General features: G+C 48.2%; 1 protein-coding gene and 1 pseudogene across 1 annotated transcript in view; one reads left to right on the forward strand and one right to left on the reverse strand.

Annotated features, from left to right (window-relative positions):
- Positions 1-1694: 1694 nt before the first annotated feature.
- Positions 1695-26731, reverse strand: part of Ccz1 (vacuolar fusion protein CCZ1) — an 88289-nt gene continuing 63252 nt past the window's right edge. The window contains exons 11-13 of the mRNA XM_077635375.1: positions 18892-19041; positions 18323-18450; positions 1695-1816 (exon numbers count right to left, since the gene is read on the reverse strand). Coding sequence (XP_077491501.1) covers positions 1761-1816; positions 18323-18450; positions 18892-19041 — 334 coding nt within the window. The 3' untranslated portion in view covers positions 1695-1760. The remainder of the gene's footprint in view (positions 1817-18322; positions 18451-18891; positions 19042-26731) is intronic.
- Positions 10061-11031, forward strand: LOC144102092 (uncharacterized; annotated as a pseudogene).

Here is a 26731-nt window from a genome sequence, read left to right on the forward strand (position 1 = left end):
GGAACTTTTTGAGGTTTGGCGAAGTCAAGCAGCTTCCTTCTAGCTTGTCGCGTAGCTAGGGAGAAATCTTCACCGATTGAATATTTTAAGCCTTTTAATTTGTGTGCAGATGACAAGATGCGTTGCTTGTCTTTAAAAAAGTTAGTTTAGCTATTATAGGTCTGTTCTTTCCTTCTTCGTATTTCCCAAGCCTATGTACGCGTTCGAATTGCGAACTGATTGTTTCAGTTTCCAGTTTTTCAGAGCAGAATTTCATGACTTCCTTCTCAGGGGTAGCCCAGTCCTCATCAGGGTTATCTTCTATCCCGAAAAACAGCAAATTACTTCGTCTGAGCCTGTTTTTTGCGTCCTCACATCTTGAAGTTATTGTTTGCAGCTGATCTGAGACATCACTTCAAGTTTTGATTCCTTTTTCCTTCACGCTCGAATCTGCGTTTTCTGAGGAAGTGGCCAACTCAAGCGCCGCAACCTTGGCTGTTAGAATGATGAGTTCATTGTATTTTGTATTTTTTGTATTTGTATTTTTGTTATTCTCTGTACTTTCAGCCAAACGAACAGAAGTCATTGTTTCCCCCCCCCCCTGCAATAATGCCTCCGGGCGCTGTAGAAATCTGTAGTAAATAAATAAATAAAATAAATAAATAAAGAAATAAATAAATAGCCGGCCTTCTTGCGCTAGCGGTCTTCGGTTCCATGGCGTTCCCAGCACACCTCATGGACTCCAGGGCCCGCTTGCACGAAGCGAATAGTCCAGATCCCAGTGTTGTCTTATTTGCATGCTATACCCTCCAGTCTGTTTTGTGACAGGAAAGGCGCATAAATGGCTACCTGGTTCTCAATCCCACTTTGAGGTCTCCGCTGACCACCCTCTCGGCCTCTGATGCCAATCAGTGGTCAAGAGACATATACGAGACAGTTACTGCGCCAATTCCTTTCCTCAAAAAACCAACATATAATTTTTTTTCATTGGCTATAAAAGTTGAGAAATAATGACCTCAACAGATATTAACAGCCAAACCAGGCGCACTTCTGGTTTGGTTTATGGGGTTTAACGTCCCTAGCAAGTAGGGCTATGAGGGAAGCCATAGTGAACGGCTCTTGATAATTTCGACCACCTGCGGATGCACTGACAAGGCACAGAACATGGGCCCCTAGCATTTCACCTCCATCCAAATGCTACTGCCACACCCGGGATCGAACCTACGTGTTTCGTGTCAGCAGCCGAGCACTATAACCACTGAGCCATCACGGCGGCTCACAAAGACTTCTGTCGAAGAGAAAATTTACTTTATTCTTGCCCACCCCTTATGCGATACCTCTAACGGGGTCTTTAAGGTAGTAAAATGAATGAACGAATGAACTTCCTCACCCACTGGCAATACCTACTTTAGCCAGCTCTGCTCAGCCATGCCTACTACAAACATGGCTCCATCACATCAGGCTGTGTAACTCTTTACCTTGTAAAACAAGGCAAAAAAAAAATAACAGCAAGCACAGGCGTCTGTGCTTGTCATCCTGTCTTTTTTTGTGTATGTGTCCCTGTAGTGCCTTGTTTCACAAGTTAACATGCAAAAACAACAAGCCCGGCAACATACCTCACTGCATCACATTTCTTGCTGACATGCGCCATCATTCCACAAACTTCACTACCAATGCCACACAATAATTGGAACAGAACGAAAAACAACTATACAGACTGTGAAAAAACTTGGGGCAACATATTTATTTATTTACAGAGAGAGAGAGGTAGGCAGCCTTGGTCAGTCGAGAAAAAAGATGTTCTGGAACTGGCTGGCGCATAGCCTCTTCACTTCGTCTGTCAAAAGAGAAGCAAAAATAAATGTTACCTCAAAATAGGAGATGGGTAAGCACCAGTCCACAATGTGCAGATTTTCCCACTCTAACCACATACAACAATCCAGAGGCTTGACATGGTGCAGAGTTCAACAGGGTGCGATCTGCCCACTACAGTACATGCTGATCAGTCCAAGCTAAGAAAAAAAAAAGATGAAAGCCTCACAGGATGGTTACCACTGCTAAGGAGTAGGAGAGCCAAGATGCATTTTGGAGCAGTCCTAGTAAAATGTGAATTCTAGAGCACTTGAGGTGCACAAATATAATTATTTAGGACCAGCCACATGCGTATTTTGGAGCAACTTAAAGCACGAATACCTCAACACATTATTTATCATTACCATGGACTTGCATGTCTAAAAAAAAAATCGAGGAGGTGATGTTTTTCACATCGCACAATAAATTTCAACAGGCAATGCATTTGCCACCTCTATCTCAAACGGTTTTCATGGGAAAATTTGGATATGAAATTTGGCCTGTGAAAATTTGAAAAAAAAAAATAGCATTAACCAGTGGTTGGCACAGTCGGCAGGTTTGTATATCATCTGCTATCAACAATTACAGCGTGCGCCAGTCGCCAAAGCACACGCGCAGGTGGCACCATCTACACATGCACAATAGTGGTAGTAGTAAGCAGTGACACTGCTTAGCGCACATTGTTACCGCGTGCTGTCAGTGCGCATGCACAAATCACGCACCCACCAGCTACATGTAGACCTGCGGTAGAGGTGGCAGTGTGCTAATTTCTGCGCACTGCATACATTCCCGGATATGCAGCCAGGCGAAGAAAAACTCCATTTCATACAACAAAGGAGGCCGGGCAGACCGACAAAGGTGACATGCGGAGAAGAGCAAGTGTCTACGACCTGTGAAAGCTTCGTTCCTTCAGGGTGAGAAAAGGGCGCACAATATTTTGTTTGCGAAGCGCGTATTATTATGCTATGCTATGTGAAGCGATTTGTTAAAATAATGAAAAGTGATCAGAAATCAAAATATTTCGAATACAAATGCAAGTAGCCTGAACTAAAACATAGGCATTTTATAAAGGAAAGAGCCGAGACAAGAAACAGATTACCATTTTTACTCGCGTAATATTTTTCCCACAAAAATTGATATCAATTTGGAGAGAGGGATCATTAAACGGGGAAAAACAGTTTCAGCAGACTTTTTTCCGAGAGTCGAAATTTCGTATTACACGTCCACCCATCAACAAAAGCACGTGGTCAGCCGCATTCGTGTCACCAGCGTTTAGCATCGTTCATTACGAAAGGTGTTTGCAGTACCATGGCGCAATCCTACGATTTTGTAGCAGCCAACTGCGCTGGCCAATCGCAGCGAGACAATGCGAACGTGCTGAACAACGAATCTGAAGGTCTAGCGGCGGTTTTTTACGCAAGGTGAAAAAAAAATTGCTGCGGCTCAACTCAGCTGAGCCAGCTTACACGGAGCGATAGCTCCATTAAACGTGGTTACACATAGTTAGGCCTGTGTTCATCTTTATTGCAACGCACAGTTATTATTTACTGTTAACACTTCACAAGTCTTGGTTCTTTCTGCAAAGTAAGGTGAAAAACAGTTTTATGATCGGTGAAGTAGCTTGCCACAGTTTCAATCCGGGAAACTTCCAGGTCACATGTAGGTGGAAACTTGTAGAACATCATCTAAGGCAGTGTTCCACTGGGTGGTTGACACTGCAGTCAGAGGCGAGGGACAAACCAAAGTCTTCTGCCATCTTAACTGGGAAACTAGGCTCGGTTTTGTTAAATTCTCCGAACAGTAGTATAGTGCAGTCTCTGTGCTGGTAGTAGGACATACACGTAGCCACAACATCCAAGGTGTCCACGACGGAGGTGTTAGACGCTACGTATACACCCTGTTGTTATTGCATGGGCCTTCTAACTGGCTCTCTGTTAAGCGGCCTCCACTGTCTCTTGCGAATAGAGAAGTTAGAGGATAGGGGAGCAAGGAGAAAGAGAGAAGGACAGAGAAAGGATACGCACCTAGCAACAGCGATCGTCTAGCTGGCCAAGCGGCAAGGACCACGACGGCATGCAAGCGGCGCGGGCCCTTTGAGTTCCCAACTCTGTAGCAACAGCCCTCCGCCGCCGTCCCTCTCGCATTATCTAGGCGGCGAGAGCTGCCCTTTTATCTAACAAGAGCGAGTCACTAGGTGAACCACGTGACACAACTGGCGAGAGCCAACGGTTGGAGCGACGGCCGGCATAGCGGCAGACGTGACTGCGAAGCGAACAGCTGTGGCAGCAGCGCGGCTCCCGTTCGAGGTCATTTCAGGAACAGATTTGACCTTCAGCTCTGCATGTGAGAAGTGGAGCATCGCTCCAAAAACTCGCAGGACGGTTACGGGTGTGTAATGCGAATGTTTAAGTGTTTTCGTTCTCGATCTCGAGCTCACAAAATCGCTTAGGGGTCTGAAGGTCCTGCTTCCTCCACAACATATTTCATTGTAAAGGATGTTTTACAGCGTTCTGGTTTGAAATGCTGCGCTCCTCTTTCCGATACTCGAGCTGGCTTTCTAAGTGTACACTGGCGAAGCTGGGCGCACAGCAGCACGATGAGCAAGCCATTGCCGTCGGCGCACTAGTGTTCCTCTATATGCTCCCTGCGGGAGCATACAGGATGTTTCACCCAATACTTTACACAATTTTTAAAGATAGGCTTTTTGAGTTAGAATATAGCTTTTTTATTTATAGCATTCTCAGCGGTGAACTACATTAGTATACTGCAAAGATGTGCTAACTAGCAGGCTGGTTAAGTAATAGTGAATTGTTAACTTTTTAACTATTAGTGTTAGGCTCCTCATTCATTGGGAGGCATGTAGCCTACCTAAAGTAATACCCACATCAATATTTCGAATTTCGAAAACACAGTTACCCCCGGCGCTGTGGCCCAACAAATTTCAGCTATTTTGACGAGTTATGTGCACTGGAAGGATTGCTTTGCCTGCAAGCTTTTCGAAAGTGCATGTATTCAATATTAGCTAACCACCCTGCTAGCTAGCAAATCTTAACTGTATTCTCATGTACTACGCCGCTGAGAATGCTGTGCCAAAAAAAGCACTTTTCTAACTCAAAAAGCCCATTTTTAAAATTGTATACATCTGTATACATGGTGTAAAAAACCATGTATACAGGAACACTAGAGTGTCTTGACGCTCTGACAAGTTAGGCTTACTGTATAAGTACCTAGAGTTGCATATAGGTCAGCCGAGTTGCCGCAGAAAGCAGTCAAATTATGAGGGAAAGCTGACTTGATGCAGTGGTTAGAATGAGTTCAGGCCCAGCCCGCTTGTTTATGGCTGCCGAACTTGCTTTATTTAGGGCAACTTACTGTTGCATTGAATGTCACGCGCTGCTAGTAATGTGCCAGCTGCATCGGGGCCTACCTCAATGAGTTATGAACAAAGTACTCGCCATGTGGATCGGTGGTGCCATCTCTTGTAAATGCCACAAATCACAAACATTTCCTTTTAAACAAATCAACCCCAACAAAATCAACCCCAGGGTTTGGGCACTGGCACAGCTGTATGTAACGCATTACAAGTAATCGATTACTTATTCAAATGGCAGCACTGCCAGGTCGGGCTATAAATCACCTAATTGGGCGACTTGACTTTGTTTTTGGTGGCAAAAATTGTTCGTTGGCTATTTGCCTATCTCTGAGCTCTTCTGTACCCTTGCTTGCAACATTCTAGATATATAATCAATACTGAAACACTATGCCCCAAGGTATCAAATCCACCTCTTTCATGCTGGCTGGCAAAAAAAAAAGAATTCCGCTTGGGAAAGCAATTTGATGCATGTGCGAGCCTGCCAACTGGGAAGAGTTTTCTGTGACACCTTAGAAAACTTTTCCCGCTGCGAGGGCAAAAAGACGACCATTCTTGAGCAGTGCCATACATTCTTGATTGCTTGTGTCAAAAGCACCTTGAGGAGTCTCATCAAATGTGAAGCTGTTAGGTGACCTCCACCTCTCACATTGCAACAGTAGTATAAAGTAGCTTCTTGTCTGATGCTCTCTTCAAGGCTTTTGCAAAGGTAATTCAGCCATCTATTGTTTATACAATGAAGTTCAAATATTGCCTTCTGCAATGTAGGGTTAATGACCTCCACGACAACTCATCTCACAGTTTTTTGGAAGAATGTCCTGAGAGCCAAAAACAGTGCAGGAGTGAGCCAACCTATTTCCGCTGCTGTTGCAACAAGCTATTTCACTGCACAAGCTGCCAGTGTACAATGCTGCAGTTGAACGAGTGTTCAGTCAGGTAACTCTAACAACAACTGATTTGCAGAATAGATTGTCTGTAGAAACTTCCGAGAACTTTCGAATGTCAAGTTTAGGCTAATGAGAAATGGCAAGTGTTGCAAGGACTTTGTACCACCAGAGGTCTTTCAGTTCGTTTCAGTATCGATGTAATGTAAACTGAGTGATTTTGGTTACTTTGCTTGCATTCATTTTGTAAATAAATCCAAGTCTTCGTAACAGACACATCAATAAACATTTCAAATAAACCGTGTGAAGTTTTCTCATTTGACTATTTTGGGCAATTTTTATGGTTCGACATTTGGCTACTTTCGGGCTAATCGTGAGGAATTTGGTGGGTCACACGATGAGACCTGCCAATGCTGTCAAATGGTAATGTTCGAGTAATTCAATCACTTTTTTCTGTAACTGATTACTGGTAATCAGTTATTTTTTTTTCCAAACACAAGTTGTAACCAATGGTACAGCTTTGAGAACAACCTGAAGGCAAACAATGGTGCTAGCGGTGATGCTTCCTATGTGACTGATCGACAATGGACCGGCAACGAAAAAGCATCGCGCGTGATTATGTCCAGACCACAAACTGGCCACCAGCTACTTCTGAAGCAATTATCATCCCAAGGAATATCACGTGACTGTTCTGTAGGGACCCCCATCCTGTCAGATGGCACCACAACTTGCCTCCCACTACATCCAAATCGTAAGCTTCCATATAAAGCATAGAGCTACAACGAAGCTCAGCGCTTTATACAGGACTTGGACGCTAGCATCGGAGCATTGCACAACTATGAGCTGGTACACAAGTTGTTCATACGTTATGATATTGCCGTTCCCTGAGAGAGTATACACTGAGTGAGTGTTCAGTGTAGCCGCTAATATCTTCATGAGGAAGCGTGAGAAAATTAGCGAAGAAAACTTCGAAAAACAACCCCTCGTGAAAATTAATGTCTAAAAAATATCAGGCAAGCCGCAGTAGTTTATTGTATTCTCAGTATCAATAAAAGTTGCAAGGAAAATAACTTTATAGTAATCGATTGCTTTTCTGTAATTGTTCAGTTACTATTCTGGGCTGTAATGGACCACTGTAATCAGTTACATTTCAGATGGAGTAATTGTAATCAATTACTTATTTTCTGTAATGTGTACAATACTGTTTACACAGATGTTAATGAACAGGGCCCTTGAGCTACTGTTACTGTTGCATCAGTGAATGAAGATAAAAAATCACAGGGCAGCTACGTGAATGTTTGTCCGGCGGTGGGTTTTTAACCAACCACCTTCCATTGCCTCTTACCGTTTCCCATAAGAGTGGAGAGGATTTTCCTCTTCCCACTTCACCACCTGCCAACTGAGGCAGGTGGCACTGCGGACACAAACTACGGTGAGAAATTGGGAACGAGATAATGAGAGCTAACGCTCCAAAATAAAACGAACACTGTGCAGCATACTGGTCCGAATGGAAGCCTTGCCCGAATGTCCTCCTCATTTTTTGCCAGGGTCAGCCTGTCAATTTCCCACTGCTTTAAAACCAAGCAGGGCCAAACAAAAGTGCATAATCTCTTATTCACAAAAAAAAACAACTGTGCACTGAAAACTGCACTGGCCCCAATGTAATGTAATGTAATGACTTTAGGGAATTATAAGTAGAGGTTGGACTTTTTGATTTAGTTAAGTCAGTTTTAACCAAAAAAGGGCAGTATTCTTGGCGTGCAAGGCATAGCTAGCTGGCTGTTAGTACAAGTTACACTCAGCAAAAGGTAGTGAAAGTAGTGAAACCAGGCACATGATGAGATGGTGGAATTGTTGGATAAGCCATGCAAATTAAGGCATTTTTTGCTCACTTGCACACCTCTGCAGACCGTGAAGCATCACCTCCTCGCCGCCTGCTAGTTGTCAGCACTGTTTGTTCATCATACGCTTAGAGCAGTGAGTCAATTAAGTGGGATTATCAAGTGCATGTAGGACGCTGGCAAGAAACAATGCATGGTTGATTAAGCCGCAGTTCCATCACTGCCATCAGCAAGCAGACCACATGATGCCCTGCTCTCTCACAACCCAGTGTGCCAAACCAGAGAAGACCTGGCAACCTACCGTAAAAACCCACGTATAATATGACGTTTTTTTTTCTGATTTTACCATGTCAAATTTCCACCTCACATTATATGCGGATTCAACCAATTTTCGGCCGCAATCCACAGTTCCGGTTTCATTATTGTCAAGTACCGTTACCATCACGTTTCAAGCGAAAGGAGGCACTATCTAGCAGTGGCATAGGTCGGTAGTTTCGATTTCGACACATGGTCACGACGCTGGCCTCACGATGCCCAGGACTATCACGCCTCCCAGGGTATCGGGACTGTGAAAGCAGTCCTTGGCTGCTTTTAAAAGGAAAGTAATCGTACCTGCCGAAATAATCCGTACCGCATCAAGTGCTGCTACATGGTCTGGATGAGGTAGGGAGAGCCTGCAGTTACTGCTGCCGGACAGGGGCCTCTCTAGCCACACTGTGCAGTTGGATGACAGACGCTTGGGCTAGCGTTCCCGAGGAGCTCACCGGTTGTAATTTCAAGAAATGCGGGATATAAAAGACGCTTGACGGTACTGAAGACGTGTTTTTGTAGGAAGATATCTCTGACAAGGGCTTTTCGCAAGATGATAACCCGACAACGACATCACTAAAGCATCGACTACGCACTTCCGAAGCGTGCGCATCCGCGTGTATGCCGGAACCGGTCTGTGCATGCTCGCGCCGCAGGACACGAGTGGGCACAACCGCGGCACCCGATGTGTATCTTCCAGATATCTGGCACCGATGCTACACGCATGTCGTATCTGGCGCACCAACATACACAATCAATCGGAGTAGGTTCGGCTTTCGCAACTTGCGGAATGTCCGCTAGCTGTCTGCCTTACTCGCATTAGACACGGATGAAAACTTTTTTTCCATTTTTGCTATCCCCAAATTACACCTCTTATCATATGCGGGTCCGTATTATAGGAGGGTTTTTACAGTAGTTCTTAAAAGTAGAGTTCCACTAGCGGTCTTGTCTACCGGATGTCTCATTAAACTTGCTACTTTTTTTAATGATGAAAGCAATTCCTTCATTATACGCACACATCCAAGGGCAAAATTAATGGTAAATTATGTTTATTACTGACAAAGAAACTGTTCATGCTGAAAAAAATGCAATTCATTAATCAAAAGTAATATTCGCCAGAAATAAAACGAATCCTGCATTCTGAAATAAGAATTGAACAAAATATTCCACACAACTTTCGAAAAATAAAAACAGAAAAGTTTGCCCCTAATTATAAGCGAAGAGGAAAATTAAGCAAGAGAAAGTGTGCTAGCCACATTTATACCACAATGTAACAAATTATCCTAGTTTTCGTAACTTCGCATTCACCGAACACTATGTATTTTTAGCTTCAATATAACACAGCAGATCTTGCCGCACTTTCAAAGTAACGAAATTTTATTGCTGGCTGCAAACGAACCTCAGAAAAAAATTTTATTGCAGGTGCGAGTGGTTGTGCGGAGCACATCCCGAAGCGCACATCAGAACACGTACGTAATATGGGCACCGGCCACCTTCCACACACAGAGCGCATAGGCAGATGCAAATATGACAACGATCATTGTAGCGAGAGTGCCGCTGGCCGCGCCATCTATAGTCGGGTACAACTTTAGAAGACAGGAGAGGCCCCGCCCAGATGACCGAAGCGCAGCAGCCAATTGCCTCCGCGACTAAAGAAATAGTCCCGCTCAAAAAATTGTGACTGCTTCTAAAACGCGTATTTCTCGGTATAAACAAGATTTGTGTATCTTGATAAGTGGTTTAGTAAAACTATCATGATGCAAATGCTTCAGCACATGCCGGATCGCGAGAGAAAAATAACTCCGTGCCTTCTACAACGCTGTGCGTCGTCTGCTACGGAGCGAGATCGACAGTACAGGGCGTGTAATTACAAAACAGTCTGGCTCAATAGCATAGGATTTTTATGTACTTTTCGTGTGTTTTCAGAGCCTTATTTTTTTAATGTTTGAGCCTTATTTTTCAATTGCTACTTATTTCTTTTTTTTTTTGCGGTTGCGAACCTACAATCTCGTGAGTTCACGCACGTTCGCGCACGGCATTCCGTACCTCTTTTCCGCCATGGAGCCCAGCGAGGTAACATGGAAACGCGAGCCTTTGTTGCCGAACGAGCCTTGTTTCGCATCGATGATCACACCACCAAGGAGCCTCGGCAAGAGCAAGAGCGGCCGCATCCTGAACAGCGATTCACGCAACATGATCTTCCACTGCTGCACGTTTTGGCGTAACAGGGAGCCTGAACGCAGCGTAGAGGAGACGAGCAAGCTTGTCGCTGACATGCTCGGTGTCAGCGAAAGGACTGTGTTCAGGGTGAGGGAGGAAGTTAAAGCTTCGCATTTTTCGGGTGGCAAACTGACGACGCCGTCGCGAAAGCGCCCACGCAATGCGGAGAAGAGAAGACGCAGCGCGAAGTTTGACAGCTTCACGTTGTGCGCGCTGAGGTCATGTGCGCACGATTTCTTTCACTGCAACGAGATACCGACGGTCGAAAAGATCACTACCGAGTTCTCGGAGCGTATGGAACTCCCATCACTAAGGCGGTGTACTGTGCGTCGCCTGCTTGCCGAGATCGGCTTCAAGCACGAAAAGAGAAGCCGCAACTCGCTGCTTATCGACCGGGATGACATCACCGATTGACGGAATCGCTACCTCCGTGACGTGGAGCGCTACCGAGCGGAAGGCCGAAAGATCTTCTACCTGGACGAGACATGGGTGACGGCGGGACACACTCGGTCGATCGTGTGGACAGACACCGTGGTGCAGAAGTGCGGACGCCTGTTCGCTCGAGCAAATGGCCTAACGACGGGTCTAAAACAACCTTCTGGGAAAGGTCAGCGCCTGATCGTCGCGCACATCGGCAGCGAGGATGGCTTCGTCGACGGCTGCTTGGATGCATTCCGAGGCCAAAAGACAGGCGACTACCACGAGGAAATGGACGGCAATTGCTTTGAGGACTGGTTTAATGGCGTTCTGCAGAAGTTGCCAGCTGGTAGCGTCATTGTTTTAGATAATGCACCTTACCATAGACTGCGAGAAGAGAAATTGCCAACGACGGCCTGGAAGAAAGAGAAGATACAGGAGTGGCTCACAAGCAAGAAGATCACCTACGCTGAAAGGATGATAAAGAAGCAGCTGCTTGAGCTGGTGGCATCTGTAAAGTCACGTTTTCTGAGCTACATCGTAGACAATGCAGCTGTAAGCGCCGGTTGCATTGTACTCAGGCTCCCGCCGTACCACTGCGAATTTAATCCCATTGAGCTTGTGTGGGCCAAGGTCAAAAATGGCATCGCTGCGGACAACAGAGACTTCAAGCTGTCCACGGTCGACGCCATCTTGAGGGAGAAGATCAAGCACGTAGCGGAGGAAGACTGGGTAAAGAGCATTCAGCACGTGATGGACTTGGAGGCAAAGTTCAGACTTGACACGTCTGGGAGTGAGCACATTCAACCCATCACCATCCAGCTGGGTGAAGATGACACTGAAGAAAGCGACTCCGACTGCTAGCTGTCTGGCATTGAGCCACTCGACGAAGCATAACGGCTTCTTTTAACGAAAGAACAGCCTTTATTAAGGCTACCAAAATTTTTTCCGTTGGTTCGCAACAGACAACCATCCATTCCGTGACCTCTGAAATAAATAAACAGTTCCATTTATGGTGTATTCCTTATAATAGAAGCTCAATTCTGATAAGCAACGTCCTGCACACATTGTGCTCGATTTAAGAAGTGGCATAGAAATATGTTTAAATGCCGGTATATCTGAATTGAAACACAACTGTTAACTCTGATTATCTTTGGCCGGCTCAAAATGCTCATTCAGGCAGCCACCATCGAGTTTGACAGGCCCCACATTGAAATAACAGTATTCAAGGCACGCTTTATAGCTCTGCTAGCAGTCTGCACTGGAAATCGCGGTCATGTCATAGCCAGTGCTGCTGTGATACCAGTAGTCAACACAAAGCTGACAGCCACTGTTAGCAGCTTGCACGCCAAAGCACATTCATGTGGTTGCATTGTTTATTTTGGTTATCTGGCTCACACAAGTAATGAGAATAAGAGAATAAATATAAAGCATCATTAGCTTATTGAGGCCCAAAATGCTCATTCAGGCAGCCATCGTCGAGTTTGACGGGCCCCATGTTGAAATAACAGTAGTCAGAGCACGCTTTATGGCTCTGTAAGCAGTATGCACTGAAAATCGCGGTCATCTCATAGCCAATGAAGCTGCGATACCAGTAGTCAACACGAAACTGACAGCCACTGTTAGCAGCTTGCACGCCAAAGCACATTCATGTGGTTGCATTTTTTATTTTGGTTATCTGGCTCACATAAGTAATGAGAATAAGAGAATAAATATAAAGCATCATTAGCTTATTGAGGCCCAAAATGCTCATTCAGGCAGCCATCGTCGAGTTTGCAGGCCCCATGTTGAAATAACAGTAGTCAGAGCACGCTTTATGGCTCTGTAAGCAGTATGCACTGAAAATCGCGGTCATCTCATAGCCAATGAAGCTGCGATACCAGTAGTCAACACGAAACTGACAGCCACTGTTAGCAGCTTGCACGCCAAAGCACATTCATGTGGTTGCATTTTTTATTTTGGTTATCTGGCTCACATAAGTAATGAGAATAAGAGAATAAATATAAAGCATCATTAGCTTATTGAGGCCCAAAATGCTCATTCAGGCAGCCATCGTCGTGTTTGACGGGCCCCATGTTGAAATAACAGTAGTCAGAGCACGCTTTATGGCTCTGTAAGCAGTATGCACTGAAAATCGCAGGAGGCAAGGTAGACAAGAGTGTAAGGATTTAATGACACCGAAGAGGCCAGCCCTGCTATTCACAGGACTTGGTGCTTTGAATGAGACGAGTTAATGAAATTGTAAAGGAAGAGGTGGATGCAGCATGCTTACAAGAACAAACACAAAAATAAAAGGACACAAATAGGGATAATAAACACATACATGCACAGAAGCACTCACATATTCACACACATGCACACAAACGTGAGCGCGAAAACTAAGATCTAAAATGCAAAAAAGGGGAAAATAACAAATATAAACTAACACGCAAGAAAACATGCACACACATTTAACGCCGACGCGAGCAGAGGTATTAGGAGTCAGTTCACAAGCAGCTGTTCCTACTTTGTCGTACTTTTATTTGATGTACATATTGGCTCTGTTGCCTTCACTGTCTTGGAATTTTTTTAGTAGCAACATATCATAACAATCGAAAAGCAGCGCAAAGCTATGTTGTGGGAAAGCAAGTCGAGCGCTGGCAGCACAACTGATGTGCGATTGTGTCACAGCAGGCATTCCACAGCTGGCGCGTGCAGTGAGCGAAGAATTCTAAGCCATACAGAGACGCGAATTCATGCCAAGCTCCCTTGTAAAGGCACCAGTGTATCAGTCATAATTTTATATTAGTACTAAGGCTGACATTAAGGAAACAAACACTGCTCCCACACGCCTGGCCGTTAATAATCCAATGACATTCGCTCAAGCAGCCCGTGTTAGTCACTGATTGTTAGCACTGGTGGAAAGTGATCAATCGACGGTGCTACACTACACTCGAACGACGCCCTGCTAGACGCTCGGCTACCTTATCATACTGCTGCCAACGATCGATCGTTTGCGCGCTGAGCTGGCAGCAACAAATCTTTGCGTTGGAGGTTGCTTCCGCAAATTTTTTCAGTTGAGGAACTCGTAGGTTGGTTTCATCCGCGCATGCTTTTCTCATTTATCCTGAGAATGGTTTTGCTCCATCACTTCGCCACGTCCGACGAGAAACCCAGAAGCACAGTACACAAACACACCCGCCGCTCACAGTAGGTACCAGACTTTGCCAAATTCTCCTCGTCGTAACTTAACTTAGAAGCAAAACAAAACACCATAGAACAAACACGCACGATATTTGTTTGCAGCGGTGTGCTGCTGCGGGATCCTGTTTCCAGACGAAGCGCAGCGCAGCGCAGTCACTGATGTTCGCTGTAACCTTTTTTTCGCCTCACGGCTCAGAACAAATGCACGCGGCACAAGTTGTGGATCCTAAGCTTGCAATAAGATTTCCGGCATGACAGACGCTCTGACGAAGGGAGACGCACACAGCTGACGCGGCCCGGCACAGTTCGAAGCGAGGGCGGCTATGTTAGGCATGTTCTCCGTCGGCGGGGTCACCGGCCGTCCGGCTCATGACGTCACCTGAAGTGCGCGCCTAATGGCGGAGGCTCGTGTGCATCCGCCGTTGAGGGGCAAATGCCACTGCCTTCTTAAGTTGTACCCGACTATAGGGTAGTACAGACGAGGCTGGCATGAGCGTCTGCGCAGCCTTGGTGGCCTGCCAGGCCAGCCTGCGGCTCTCGCTCCCTGTGCTCAAGGCAGCGCACCGTGTTTATTGCATTTACAGATGGCCAAAGCTTAGTAGTAGGACTGGAAAGGTCAGTGCCATTGGCATAGCCATCAACTGTGAAGAACCAGGCAACTCACATTTGACAACACCGCTTCTCACTCAGGCAATGCGTGCATGTGCAAAAACACACCCGCTCACGCTTACAGCGGAAAATACGAGCAGCAGGGTGGGTCTGTTTTCATTTCATTATTGGTGATTAGCAGACACTCTTCTCGCTCTTGCTGATATTAAACTATGAAGTAAACTGACGATTTTACCGATTTTGCTAAATCGAGGTTCAACTGTAATTATGGAGTAACCATTAGGCAAATGCTCACACTTTCTTCCCTTTCATAATAGAGGGACCTGAACTTGTCACAAATGCCTGTAGACTCTGAAGCTCACTAGGTATGGCGGACGCAAACGACAAGAGGCAAGATGCCCTGCGAGGCTCAATAAAGTAACAAGCACGCAGCTGTGACGTCACACGCTTTTAATGCAAGCTGTATGCAGGCATCAAAAAGTAACCCCTCCTTACAAGAACACTGGCCGCAGTTAGGCTGCAAGTGGTGCTTTTCAGTGCAGTAGCCCTACAGGGCTCATTTTCCGATTTTGGGCATACGTACGTCCCTAAAGTTGGATTCACACGACGAAGAAATCCACCCCTCTCGAGCGGGGAGTCGTGTACATGTCACCAAAACCTGAAGGCACCGGCGCGTGTGTGCCAGGCCTCCTCAAGGATGAGAGGCTTTTTGCTCAGCCGGCACAAAAGCTCCCCTGGTTGGCAGTCATTTCTTCGCACACGTGGCACCTTCGCAAGAAGGGGGGGGGGGGGGGGGGGGGGGGGGGGGCAATGTCTTGTGAGTTATATGAGAACCCCAAGTACTTTGAGAAAATAGACCTCTCCCGCCCTACGTCATCAGCACTTGTGTTTCTGGTTCGATGGGCAAAACCTGCGCAGTACAGAGGAGGCTTTCCCGGCGAAAAGAAAGGCTGCGAGGCGTTTTGAATCCAACATCTGGCCAACATCTTTCGAGTCATATGAGAACATGGAGTGCTTCGAAAAAACTGGGTGCGGAAGGCAGCGCAGACTTCTCGTCAGCACGCACTGAACTTCTGTCGTCTGGCAACAGTGACATCCCTCTATGACTTCGCCTCCAGTGTAAATGCGGGAGCAGCAGTGGGGGCTTAGCCGACCAGTGATGTCATAAAATCCTGTGAATCCTGCCTAAAGCCTGCTTTGTGGCAAGCAGCCCACCTGCCCATCGCTTTGTGGGCAAACTGCTAGGCAGGATTTCATCTGGGTGAAGGCCTGAGTGAAAGCCTTTAAGGTAAATGCCTTCAGGGCAAAGGCATTTAGGGCAAAGGCTAGTGCCGTAACTAGCGCTACTACATGATATTGCGCACATAGCCATGCCAAACCGCCTGATATATTTTTGGAGTGCTAACTGGGGCAAACTACCATCCATCCTGGCAGAAAGTGAGGCCGCACGCATTTATGACATCAGCATGACGTCACTCGCAACCTTGCCAGAGAAGATGGGTCAGCCAAAGCAGTGCTCCGAACAAGAACTGTGTGACCATCACTGCCCACACGAGGAACAGCAATGATTGTGTAAAGATCTGGAGTTGTGCCCCCATGAAACAGAGCGAAAGCATCAAGCACAGGAGGATCCTGACGTGCAAGCTTGCAGTGCCATGATAAAGGAAGTGCGCCAATAGCGCGACAGCGTTAGAGCAGACATTCAAAAGAAAAGCCATGCGTGTTGTCACACTATGCTCAGTTTCATACATATCAGGCAACACTAAGAAAGCTAGAGCGCCTGTTTGTGCAGGCTAAGTCCACACCCAAAAAGTAGTTCACACTCAGTGACATTTATAGCCGGAGGGACTGACCACTGAGCGCCCCACATCTTCAACTGTGTTTTTAAATGCTAGCAATTAGTTTTCACCACTCTGTTTTTGTCCAAACATTCACCGGAGTTTTAAGAAGAACGAATGATATGTGGCAGAGTACAGTAAAAACATGCGTTATAATACAAGGTTTTTTTTCCAGATTCTAGCATGTTAAATTTCCACCTTGTATTCTATATGGATCCGGAAAATTTTCGGCCAAAATCTGCAGTTAAGTTTTCAATATTATCAAGCGCCATCACCACCACACTTTCAGCGAGTCGAGGCGCTATCTAGCAACGGCGTAGGTCAGTAGTTTCGATTTCGATGCCATTTCACTAGGCTGACCTGACCTCGCAACACCCAGAACAATCGCACCTCGCATGGCGTTGGGACTGTGAAAGCAGCACATGGTTGCTTTTAAAAGGAAAGTAATTTGTAGCTCCCAAAAGCATTGGTACCATGTCAAGCACTGCTACATGGTTTGATGAGTTGGGGAGAGTCTGCAGTTACTGCCACCAGACATGGGCCTCTCCAGCCATCCTGTGCACTTGGATCGCAGACGCTTGAGCCAGCATTGCAGAGGAGCTCACCGGTTGCTATTTCAAGAAATGCGGTATATCAAATGCACTCGATGGTGCTGAGGACGTGTTTCTATGGAAAGATATCTCTTACACGAGCCTCTCGGAAGACAGCACACCCGACAACGGCAATCACTAAACCTCCGTCTACGGAGACCACCGATGCGTGTGCACTAGCACATGTGCCGGAACTGGTTTGCATAAGCTTGCAGCGCAGGACACAAGGAGGCGCCAGTGTGGCACCTCTGTACCCACTGTTCGCGCTATATGCGTCGCATCCGGTGTGCCAGCATACACAAATAATAGGAGGGCGCTTGGGTTCCGCGACTTCCACAATGTCTTTTAGCTGACTACCTTTCCTTACTCGCATTACACATCGATGAAAACTTTTTTTTTCTGTTTTTGCTATTCCCAAATTACACCTCGTATTATATATGGGTCCACGATATACGTGTTTTTACGGTAATACGGTTTGCAAATGCACTACTTCCGTAGCCTCCACAGCGTTGCCTGCTATGTATGAAATGCAGTATATAATTCAGGATTGGTTGACATGGTTGTGACATCACATGTAGAGCTGTGGTACGAAAATGATTCAAAACTTTAGTTGTGATTGTGAGCTCATGGCATGACTGAAATGTCATTAAGACACGTAAGGATGTAAATCAATTATGCTTAAAAGAAAACTAGGGTGTTTAGCTGGGACCTGAGCCCATGAGCCATGGGCTGCGAGTGAGACACGCTATTCCCTATGCCACTGAGGCACGTTCGTTTGACTAGGTTAACGGAAGACCTTTTGTGTCATGTGGTGCATCATGTGGTCTAGTTGGTGTACTGATGTATATTAATGAGTGCATGTAGTTAGAATGAGGTACTAATTAAGAAAGAGAGTAGCAAATAGCCATTAATGCTGTCACGCATCTTAAGCATATTTTCGTTTTGTTCATCAGTAACATCAGACAAGGGTGGGCTTAATCGACTAGCTAGAGCTGAAATTCGCAGCATCTTTGATGCTTGTCTGGCAAATTTTAAGTGGCCCATCAGGTGCGGAAAAATGCAATTTGGTAAATGACCTCCTTCAACCAGAAAAAAAAACACACATTGCAGGTGCCTGCACATTGCATCTGCTTTTTAACCCTGCATGCACTTCCTGGTTTCCCAACAGGTAAGCAACCTGCAAGGAAGGCAGGAGGGAGACGCCAAGGGGAAAAAGGGGGAGTGCACGTACCGTGTATCTGGATGATGTTAGCGCTCTTCTGGTTGAGCACTACGTAGAACTCACGCTGGTCGGACACCTTGCCCACCACCCACCACTCCGAGGTGGTCTTGGCAGTCATCTCGCCTGCGTCTTCCACCCTGCATTAATGAGGGGATGCCAGGGAGGGGGTGCAGATTAATAACACATCAGCTCTGGCTGAGCTGAAACATTCAAGCCTCATCATAATCAGCAGCCCAACTACACGGGACAAAGGCCTCTCCCATATCTCTCCAATTAACTCTGTCCTACATCAGCCGTAGCCACCTTATCCCCGCAAACTCATTAGCCCACCTAGCTTTCGGCTGGCCCCTGCTACGCTTGCCCTCTCTTGGAATCCACTCCGTTACCCTCAACGACCAGCAGCTGTCTTCTCTTCACCGTGAGTGTGTGCCCATTTCTTCTTCTTGGTATCTAAGCTAGGATATCGCTCACTCATGTTTTTTTCCCCTAACCCAGCCTGGCCTCCTCTCTCTGCCACACCCACCATCCTCCTTTCCATAGTTTTCAGTGCTGTTCTCAACTTAAATCAGTGCACTCACTGCTGCAGGTCCTCGTTGATGTCTGCCAGGAAGCGGACCAGCTCCGGCGGCACCACAATGCCCGTCCTCCGCTCCGAGTGGACCGTTGACTTCTGGGCAAGGTTCATGCGGTTGAAGTAGATGTACTTGCTCTGGCCATCCAATGGAGAGCTGAAACACCAGTGCACACTGCTCACCACCGGGGAAGCTGGATGTGCTTAACTCTTCTGGCACAAGAGGGTTACAGTGCCCTCCTTGATTTCACAGGGAGGAGGCCAAATACATGGCTCAGGAAGCAGTAATGAATAATTAACTGCACTTAAGACGTACCACCCTACCGGTCACACTAACTGTCTGCGCACCCATGGCATGCCTGCCTCCTAAATTGGCTAGTCACTGTGCAACAGTATTTTCTGGCAGGCTAGTTGGTGTGTGTGTGTGTGTCAGTCATTTAAAAAACTGTGCAAAGAGATGAGGATGGAGTAAAGAGTGTGCACCTATCTTTTCCAAGGTCACCCTGTGCTCGTCTTATTGTGAGCTTTTTTATTTTTAATGAATAACTGCGCAAGTAGGTTCAGAGCACTCAACAGTGCTCTAATCAACTTCCGTCCCTGCCTGCAAGTAAGCTGAACCTGAATTCGCATCTGTGTTTCTGAAATACATGAAAAAACTGCACCTGCTGCCCTAGGCCACGCAGTCAGCCCCTACACCCAAGTTTGCTCGGCTGAGGTGAAGCCCAAGGGGGCAAAAAACACGGCATTTTCCACCTCTTCAGCATGCTCTATACAGCACTCGGGCGTATCCTCCATTGCAGAGCACACAGGTGCTTTGAGAAGTAGCTCAAAATCAAACTGTTAATCATTCAAGACTAAGGGCTGGGCTACTTGGTTGTACATGCTTCACATCCCCACAGTGCACACAAAAGACAGGGACAGAAAGAAACACACCACAAAGCGCTGACTCCAACTGATGCCTCAATTACTCAGACACATATTACTATGTCGACCTTGTGGTGAAGGGCCTCCTGATTTTGAGTGAAGTTGAAAGTGCAGTTTTTAGTGCGAGAGCACTTCTAGCCACACTCCCCTGGTTTGTGTGGTGTGTGTGCGTGAAGCCTCTGAGTAGCAAGTGCAACTGGGTCATTGGACACACCAATTGCACTTCGTGGTGATGGTGTCCACATGCGAGCAACTGTGCACAATAATTCGTGCTTAGCAATGCTAAATCGCCAGCAGCCATTTTCTGACAGCAAGGGCACCATGAATGAGCAGAACACACTTCAAAGAGGACCAGTAACGTCGAGCGTGAGTTACCCTGAAACATGGCCCATGACAAGGTGGTGAAAGGAGAAACAGAAGACTGGTACACACAATGCTCTTCCCGTCTTCTCTTTCTCTGTTCTCTGCCGTGTTGCGAACAGCCTCACTTAGACTGCACTGAGGTAGACGCAGAAAACACTTCACGCTTTGTAACATGCAGACCACACAAAAAAAGAGCAGAATAATAAATTGGCAGCGCAGTGAATGGGAAGGTGAACGCTCAATGACACAGAAAGCTTGGCTGGCAGTCCAAAAGAGCTCCATTAAACTACACCCTTTCCAGGACTGGTGATGGGGCCAAAATGAATGCATACAGGTGACCAAACACAAAGCCCGCACAAAAATACCACAGAAAAACAAGGCACTCTAAAATATACAGTCTGAACACAGATATGCCTATCCAGGAAAAAAAAAAGGAGTAAGCTGATTACAAGAGGGCCACAGCATTTTCCACCTCATCAGCATGCACTGTATAGCACCCTCCATTACAGAGCACATTTTAAAAGGGAGTGCACTCAAAGACAGATAACTTCTCCTTTCTACTTCTCTGCGTTTCGAGAGTGAATACTACCTTGTTCTTATTTAGGAAGCAACATGTAGTTAACGAGCTTTTTAGATATTACCATGAGCACCCTGGTACGGGTACAAAGGTCACACACTGTCTAGAAAAACTGGCTCAGGTGTTTCCACCTATTTTTTTTTTTTTGTCTTTCTGCAGCCACTGAGGGTGATGAGCATGTCGGGTGCTGCCATGGTAGCCTCAACGCTGGGCAAATTCAATGGTACAGTGTCACAATATTCCTGTCTTTGTTGGTACGCGTTCAGAGCATGCTCCCAAGTACATTCTCCTTTTTCCCTCTAGCAAGGACAGCAACCCATAGTGGCACACAGTTTCAAGATTCCTCACTGCACACACAGTGCAGCATGCAGACAAAGGGTGAGGATTTAAACGATTGAACAATGAAGCTGTAAAAGCAACTCTGGTGGCCTTCAACAAGGACCCTTTTTCCTGGTTAAAAAAAATATAAAAACAAATAACAGCCCGAGAAATTGTTAAAGGTACCATACAACACTGCACTCGGTGCAGACCTGACAGAGGGCGGTGAGATTAGCGCCAGCAGCTGCAGAGGGACTGAACACATGTACAGTGTTTGCAGAGCCAATTTGTGCTCGTCCCAGAACAAATACTAGCTTAAGGGTTCCATTCTTTGCACCACGGCAAGAAGCCGGATCTCAACCAGACCACGCATGACAGCACTGTGGTCCCAGTGTACACAGGTGTGCTGGGAGATGTTACGAGCTTCCAATTCTGACCTTAAAAACAATAAAGAGAGGGAGGGTGGGCGCTCAAGTGAATTCAATACAGTCAAACCTCCATATTGCCACACTGCGAGCGCCGCCATGCGGCCGAGCGGCATGTCTGGGCTCGTGTGGGAGCGAAGAAGAGGACGTTCCCGTTCGAACGCGCGCTGCTGGGGTTTTCTGGCCTTCGGATTAACAAAAGCCCTTTTTTTTCGTGCCGCCCTACGTTTGTCGGCGACATTTTGGTGGAGCCGCTGGGTATCGTTCCATGAACGCTCACCCCGAGGGCAGCTCTGACGCTGATCAGCGACGCTTGGACTCAACACCCGTCCATAAAGCGAGCCGCCGCCTGCGAGGCCTACAACCCGAGTTCGGCCAACTGACAGCGCCGGTAAGGGCCATGACATCCACCGCGGCTAGCCAGACAAGTCAGCACTCCGGGAGTGCCCCGCCATTTGTCCTTCACGCACCTCGATCGCCGCCACCGTTCCACGGGGACAGGTTCGAGGACGTCGAAGACTGGTTGGCCAGCTTTGACCGAGTGGCGAGTTTCAATGAGTGGGACGGCGAGCGCAAGCTGCGCAACGTCTACTTTGCGCTGCAGGACTCGGCCAAAACGTGGTTTGAGAACCACGAAGCTTCCTTTACCACCTGGGAGGCTTTTCGTCGAGAGCTGCTAGCGACATTTACCAGCAGCGAAAGAAAAGAGAAAGCGGAAATCGCCCTGCGCTCGAGATCACAGCAGCCGAACGAGGGCGTCGCGATGTTCATCGAGGACATGATGCAACTGTTCAACCGGGCCGACCCTGCTATGCCCGAAGCCCAGAAGGTACGACACTTAATGCGTGGCGTAAAAGAGCAGCTGTTTGCCGGACTGGTCCGTGACCCGCCACGAACAGTGTCCGACTTCACCAAGGAGGCAATGGGTATCGAGCGCTCTTTACAGGAACGAGGCGCCCACTTCGGACGTCAGGCTACTGTAGCAGCCTCTTCCCAGTCCCAGTACACGCCTACGTCGCTGCCCGCCGAGGACCTTCGGGAACTTGTAAGAAGCCTGGTGCGCGAGGAACTGGCGAAACTTCGCTTTGAAGCTCCACAGGTCAGCGTCGCTGCCATTACGGACGTGGTCCGCGAAGAAATCCGACGAGTTGTGCAGCCACCCCCAGCTCCACACCCGGCGCCCTCCGTTATGACGTACAGCGAGGCGCTACGAAGTCCCGGGCCAGCGATGCGAGCCTTTTCCCCCATCGCTCCTGTGCAATACCTGCAGGAGCCAATCGCAACAGCACCCTCCGTGCGGCAGGAGTTCAGGCCCCCCGTGAGCAAAGCGCACGTTTGGCGTACGCCAAACAATCGGCCGCTCTGTTACCACTGCGGAGAGCCTGGCCATGTCCTTCGCCACTGCCCCTACCGCAGGATGGGTTTAAGGGGGTTTTCACGTGACTCACCTCGACCACGCTACGGTGAAAGACCACGGGATATCGAACAGTACTTGGCTGAAAACGTGCAATCTTCGACCTCGCAGCGACGCCAGTCCCGATCGCCATCCCCAAGGCGGTTCTCTTCGCCCGGCCGCCCGTCATCCTCTGGCCAGTTCAGAGGTACGTCCCCACGCCGGGAAAACTGAAGACGGCGTCCTCTGGGGGTAGGACCGCCGCTGCCGCAGACAGTGAACAGCCTCCATCCGACGATTTTATGCGACGACCCCACCCGCCGACCTTAAAGACGATCCCACCGCCGACCTCACCGACAACCTCAGCGACGACCCCATCGACGACGGCACCAAAAACCTCGCCGACAAATTGTCAAACAATTGTTTCCGCCGCCGAAATTCTTGTTGCCGCCGATGGCTATGACGTATCTGCACTCGTTGATACCGGAGCCGACTTTTCTGTCATGAGTAGTAACCTAGCCGCAACCCTCAGAAAGGTTCTAACACCTTGGCATGGGCCGCAGATACGCACAGCTGGTTGCCATGTGGTAACGCCGGTTGGCGTCTGCACCAGCCGTATAAAGATCCGCGGTGCAACTTTCACAGGCTCCTTCGCCGTGCTACGAGAGTGCTCTAAAGAACTGATTCTCGGCATGGACTTCCTTAAAGAGTATGGGGCGGTCATCAACCTGCATGAGCAATTGGTATCGTTTTCGACACAGCGAGCCATTGATACCGACCCCGAGCCGCACAGAGCACCATTACGCATCTCTGATGACCACACGATACCGCCGAGAGCAAGCAAGTTTGTCACAGTCCAGTGTGATACCAGCTCCGGTACTCGGGGCATTGCCGAAGCGAATATGTCGCTGCTACTGTCTCGGCAAGTTTGCGTTGCTCGCGCCCTTGTCGACCTTGTTCACGCGCGTACCACGCTCTTAGTGACAAACTTTAGTTGTGAACCCCAACATTTGACGAAAAACACGGTGATTGCCCATTTTGAAGAACTTGGCGAACATGCCGGCCAATGTGCCTTATCAACAACGGCTCCCGAAATAGCCGAACAGGACACTGCAACAGCCATTAGGACCGACGTGAACCCTGACCTTCTGACCAATCAGAAACGCCGCGTGGAAAGCCTTATTGACTCTTTCCGCGACTGTTTTGCATCAACATCCAAGGTTCGCCAGACGCCAATAACTAAGCACCGTATTATCGTCGACAGTGACCAGAGGCCGCTATGTCAGCGTCCTTATCGTGTTTCGTCGAAGGAGCGCGATGCTATCCGCCGCCAAGTTGCCGAAATGCTCCACGACGACGTCATACAACCATCGACGAGCCCCTGGGCGTCACCTGTTGTCCTCGTCGCAAAGAAGGACGGCAGCCTACGGTTCTGTGTAGATTATAGACGCCTCAATAACGTTACCAAAAAAGATGTCTATCCACTGCCGCGCATTGATGACTCATTAGACCGCCTCCGCCATGCTACCTACTTTTCGTCACTCGACCTTCGTAGCGGTTATTGGCAAATCGAGGTCGACGAACGTGATCGAGAAAAGACCGCCTTCGTTACTCCTGACGGGCTGTACGAATTTAAGGTGCTTCCTTTCGGCTTGTGTTCAGCCCCTGCGACGTTCCAACGTATGATGGACACCGTATTAACTGACCTGAAGTGGCAGTCCTGCCTTGTCTATCTCGACGACGTCGTGATTTTCTCCGACACGTTCGAGGAGCACCTGAAACGTTTGCGTGCCGTCTTCGAAGCAATTCGTTCTGCGGGTCTGTCTCTCAAGCCTGAAAAGTGCCACTTCGCATTTCGGGAGCTCAAGTTTCTTGGCCACATTGTGAGCGCTCAGGGCGTTAGCCCCGACCCAGAAAAGACTGCCGCTGTTGCTGCATTTCCCCAGCCAACAGATAAACAAAGCTTGCGGCGTTTCCTGGGGCTTTGCGCCTATTATCGGAGGTTCGTTCAAAACTTCTCCAAGCTCGCAGAGCCGCTGACTCGCCTGACAAAAGACTCTGAACCCTTTTTCTGGGGCCAAGATCAGGAAAAAGCTTTCATAGAGCTTAAGGCCCGCCTCCAATCTACGCCTATCCTTGCCCACTTCGACGAGCAGGCCGACACGGAACTGCACACAGATGCCAGCAATGTGGGCCTCGGTGCGGTGATTGTGCAGTGGCAAGACGGTGTGGAACGCGTGATCGCATACGCAAGTCGCACTTTGTCCCGTTCCGAAGTGAATTATTCCACAACGGAAAAGGAGTGTCTCGCTGTTGTGTGGGCAATCACAAAATTTCGCCCATACCTGTACGGCCGCCCGTTTCGGGTCGTCAGCGATCATCACTCCTTGTGCTGGCTTGCGAACCTCAAAGATCCATCCGGGCGACTTGCACGGTGGAGCCTTCGGTTGCAAGAGTTCGACGTCACCATCGTGTATAAGTCGGGTCGGCAACATAGCGATGCAGACTGTCTCTCCCGAGCTCCTCTTCCGTGCCCACCAGATGAGTCCGACGACGATTCTGCTTTCCTCGGCGCTGTCACCACATCCGACCTTGCCCACCACCAGAGGGCCGACTGCGAACTGCTGCCTCTAATCGAGTACCTCGAAGGAACCGCTCCGTCTCCGCTCAGACTCTTCTCTCGCGGACTTTCGTCGTATTGCTTAATAGATGGAGTCCTCTACAAGAAAAACTACGGCCCGACCGAAACTGCGTATCTCCTCGTTGTCCCAACCGCACTTCGTCAGGAAGTTCTCGCTGCATGCCACGACGACATTTCTTCTGGCCACCTCGGTTTTTCCAGAACATTGGGACGCCTCCGCCACAAGTACTACTGGCCACGGCTTGCTGCGGTCGTCCAACGCTACGTTCGAACCTGCCGTGAGTGTCAACGACGGAAGGTACCACCGACAAAACCGGCCGGCCTTCTGAAGCCAATTGATCCACCGCAAATCCCATTCCAACAAGTCGGCATGGACTTACTGGGCCCATTCCCGGTGTCCTCCATGGGAAACCGGTATATTGTTGTTGCCACGGACTACCTAAGCCGCTATTGTGAAACCAAGGCTCTTCCCCGTGGCACCGCGGCTGAAATTGCACAGTTCTTTGTTCACCACATCGTGCTTCGCCACGGCGCCACCGTGGTTGTATTAACTGACCGGGGAACCGCGTTTACGTCGGCTCTTACACACGAGGTCCTCCGTCTTAGTGGCACCAGTCATAGAAAAACTACTGCTTACCATCCTCAAACGAATGGACTTACTGAGAGGCTGAACAAGACCATCACAGATATGATGTCTATGTATGTCGACGCTGACCATCGCAACTGGGACAAAATACTTCCCTACGTCACGTTTGCGTACAACACCGCCCTCCAAGAAACGACGCGCTTCACCCCCTTCCGTTTGGTGTATGGCCGAGATGCCCTGACCTTGCTTGACGCCATGCTGCTCCCGGATTGTACCCCCTCGTCTGCCCCAGGCGCTGACCAATTCGTTCGCGATGCAGAAGCCGCTCGCCACCTTGCTCGACAACGCATTCGCCACCAGCAGACAACTGACGCCCGGCATTACAACCTCCGCCACAGGGAGGTGATTTACCAACCCGGCGAGCACGTCTGGGTATGGAGCCCTATACGTGTGCGCGGTCGCTCTGAAAAGCTTCTGCGGCGCTACTTCGGTCCCTACGAGGTGCTACGTCAACTCAGCGATGTGAACTATGAAGTGTACCCGCAAGGAGTTGTCCGGTCTTCTCGCCCGCCCAAGTCTGAAGTCGTCCACGTGTCCCGCATGAAACCGTATTACGCCCG

Source organism: Amblyomma americanum, chromosome 8 (assembly GCF_052857255.1).
Source record: "Amblyomma americanum isolate KBUSLIRL-KWMA chromosome 8, ASM5285725v1, whole genome shotgun sequence".
NCBI classification, from domain to species: Eukaryota; Metazoa; Arthropoda; class Arachnida; order Ixodida; family Ixodidae; genus Amblyomma; species Amblyomma americanum.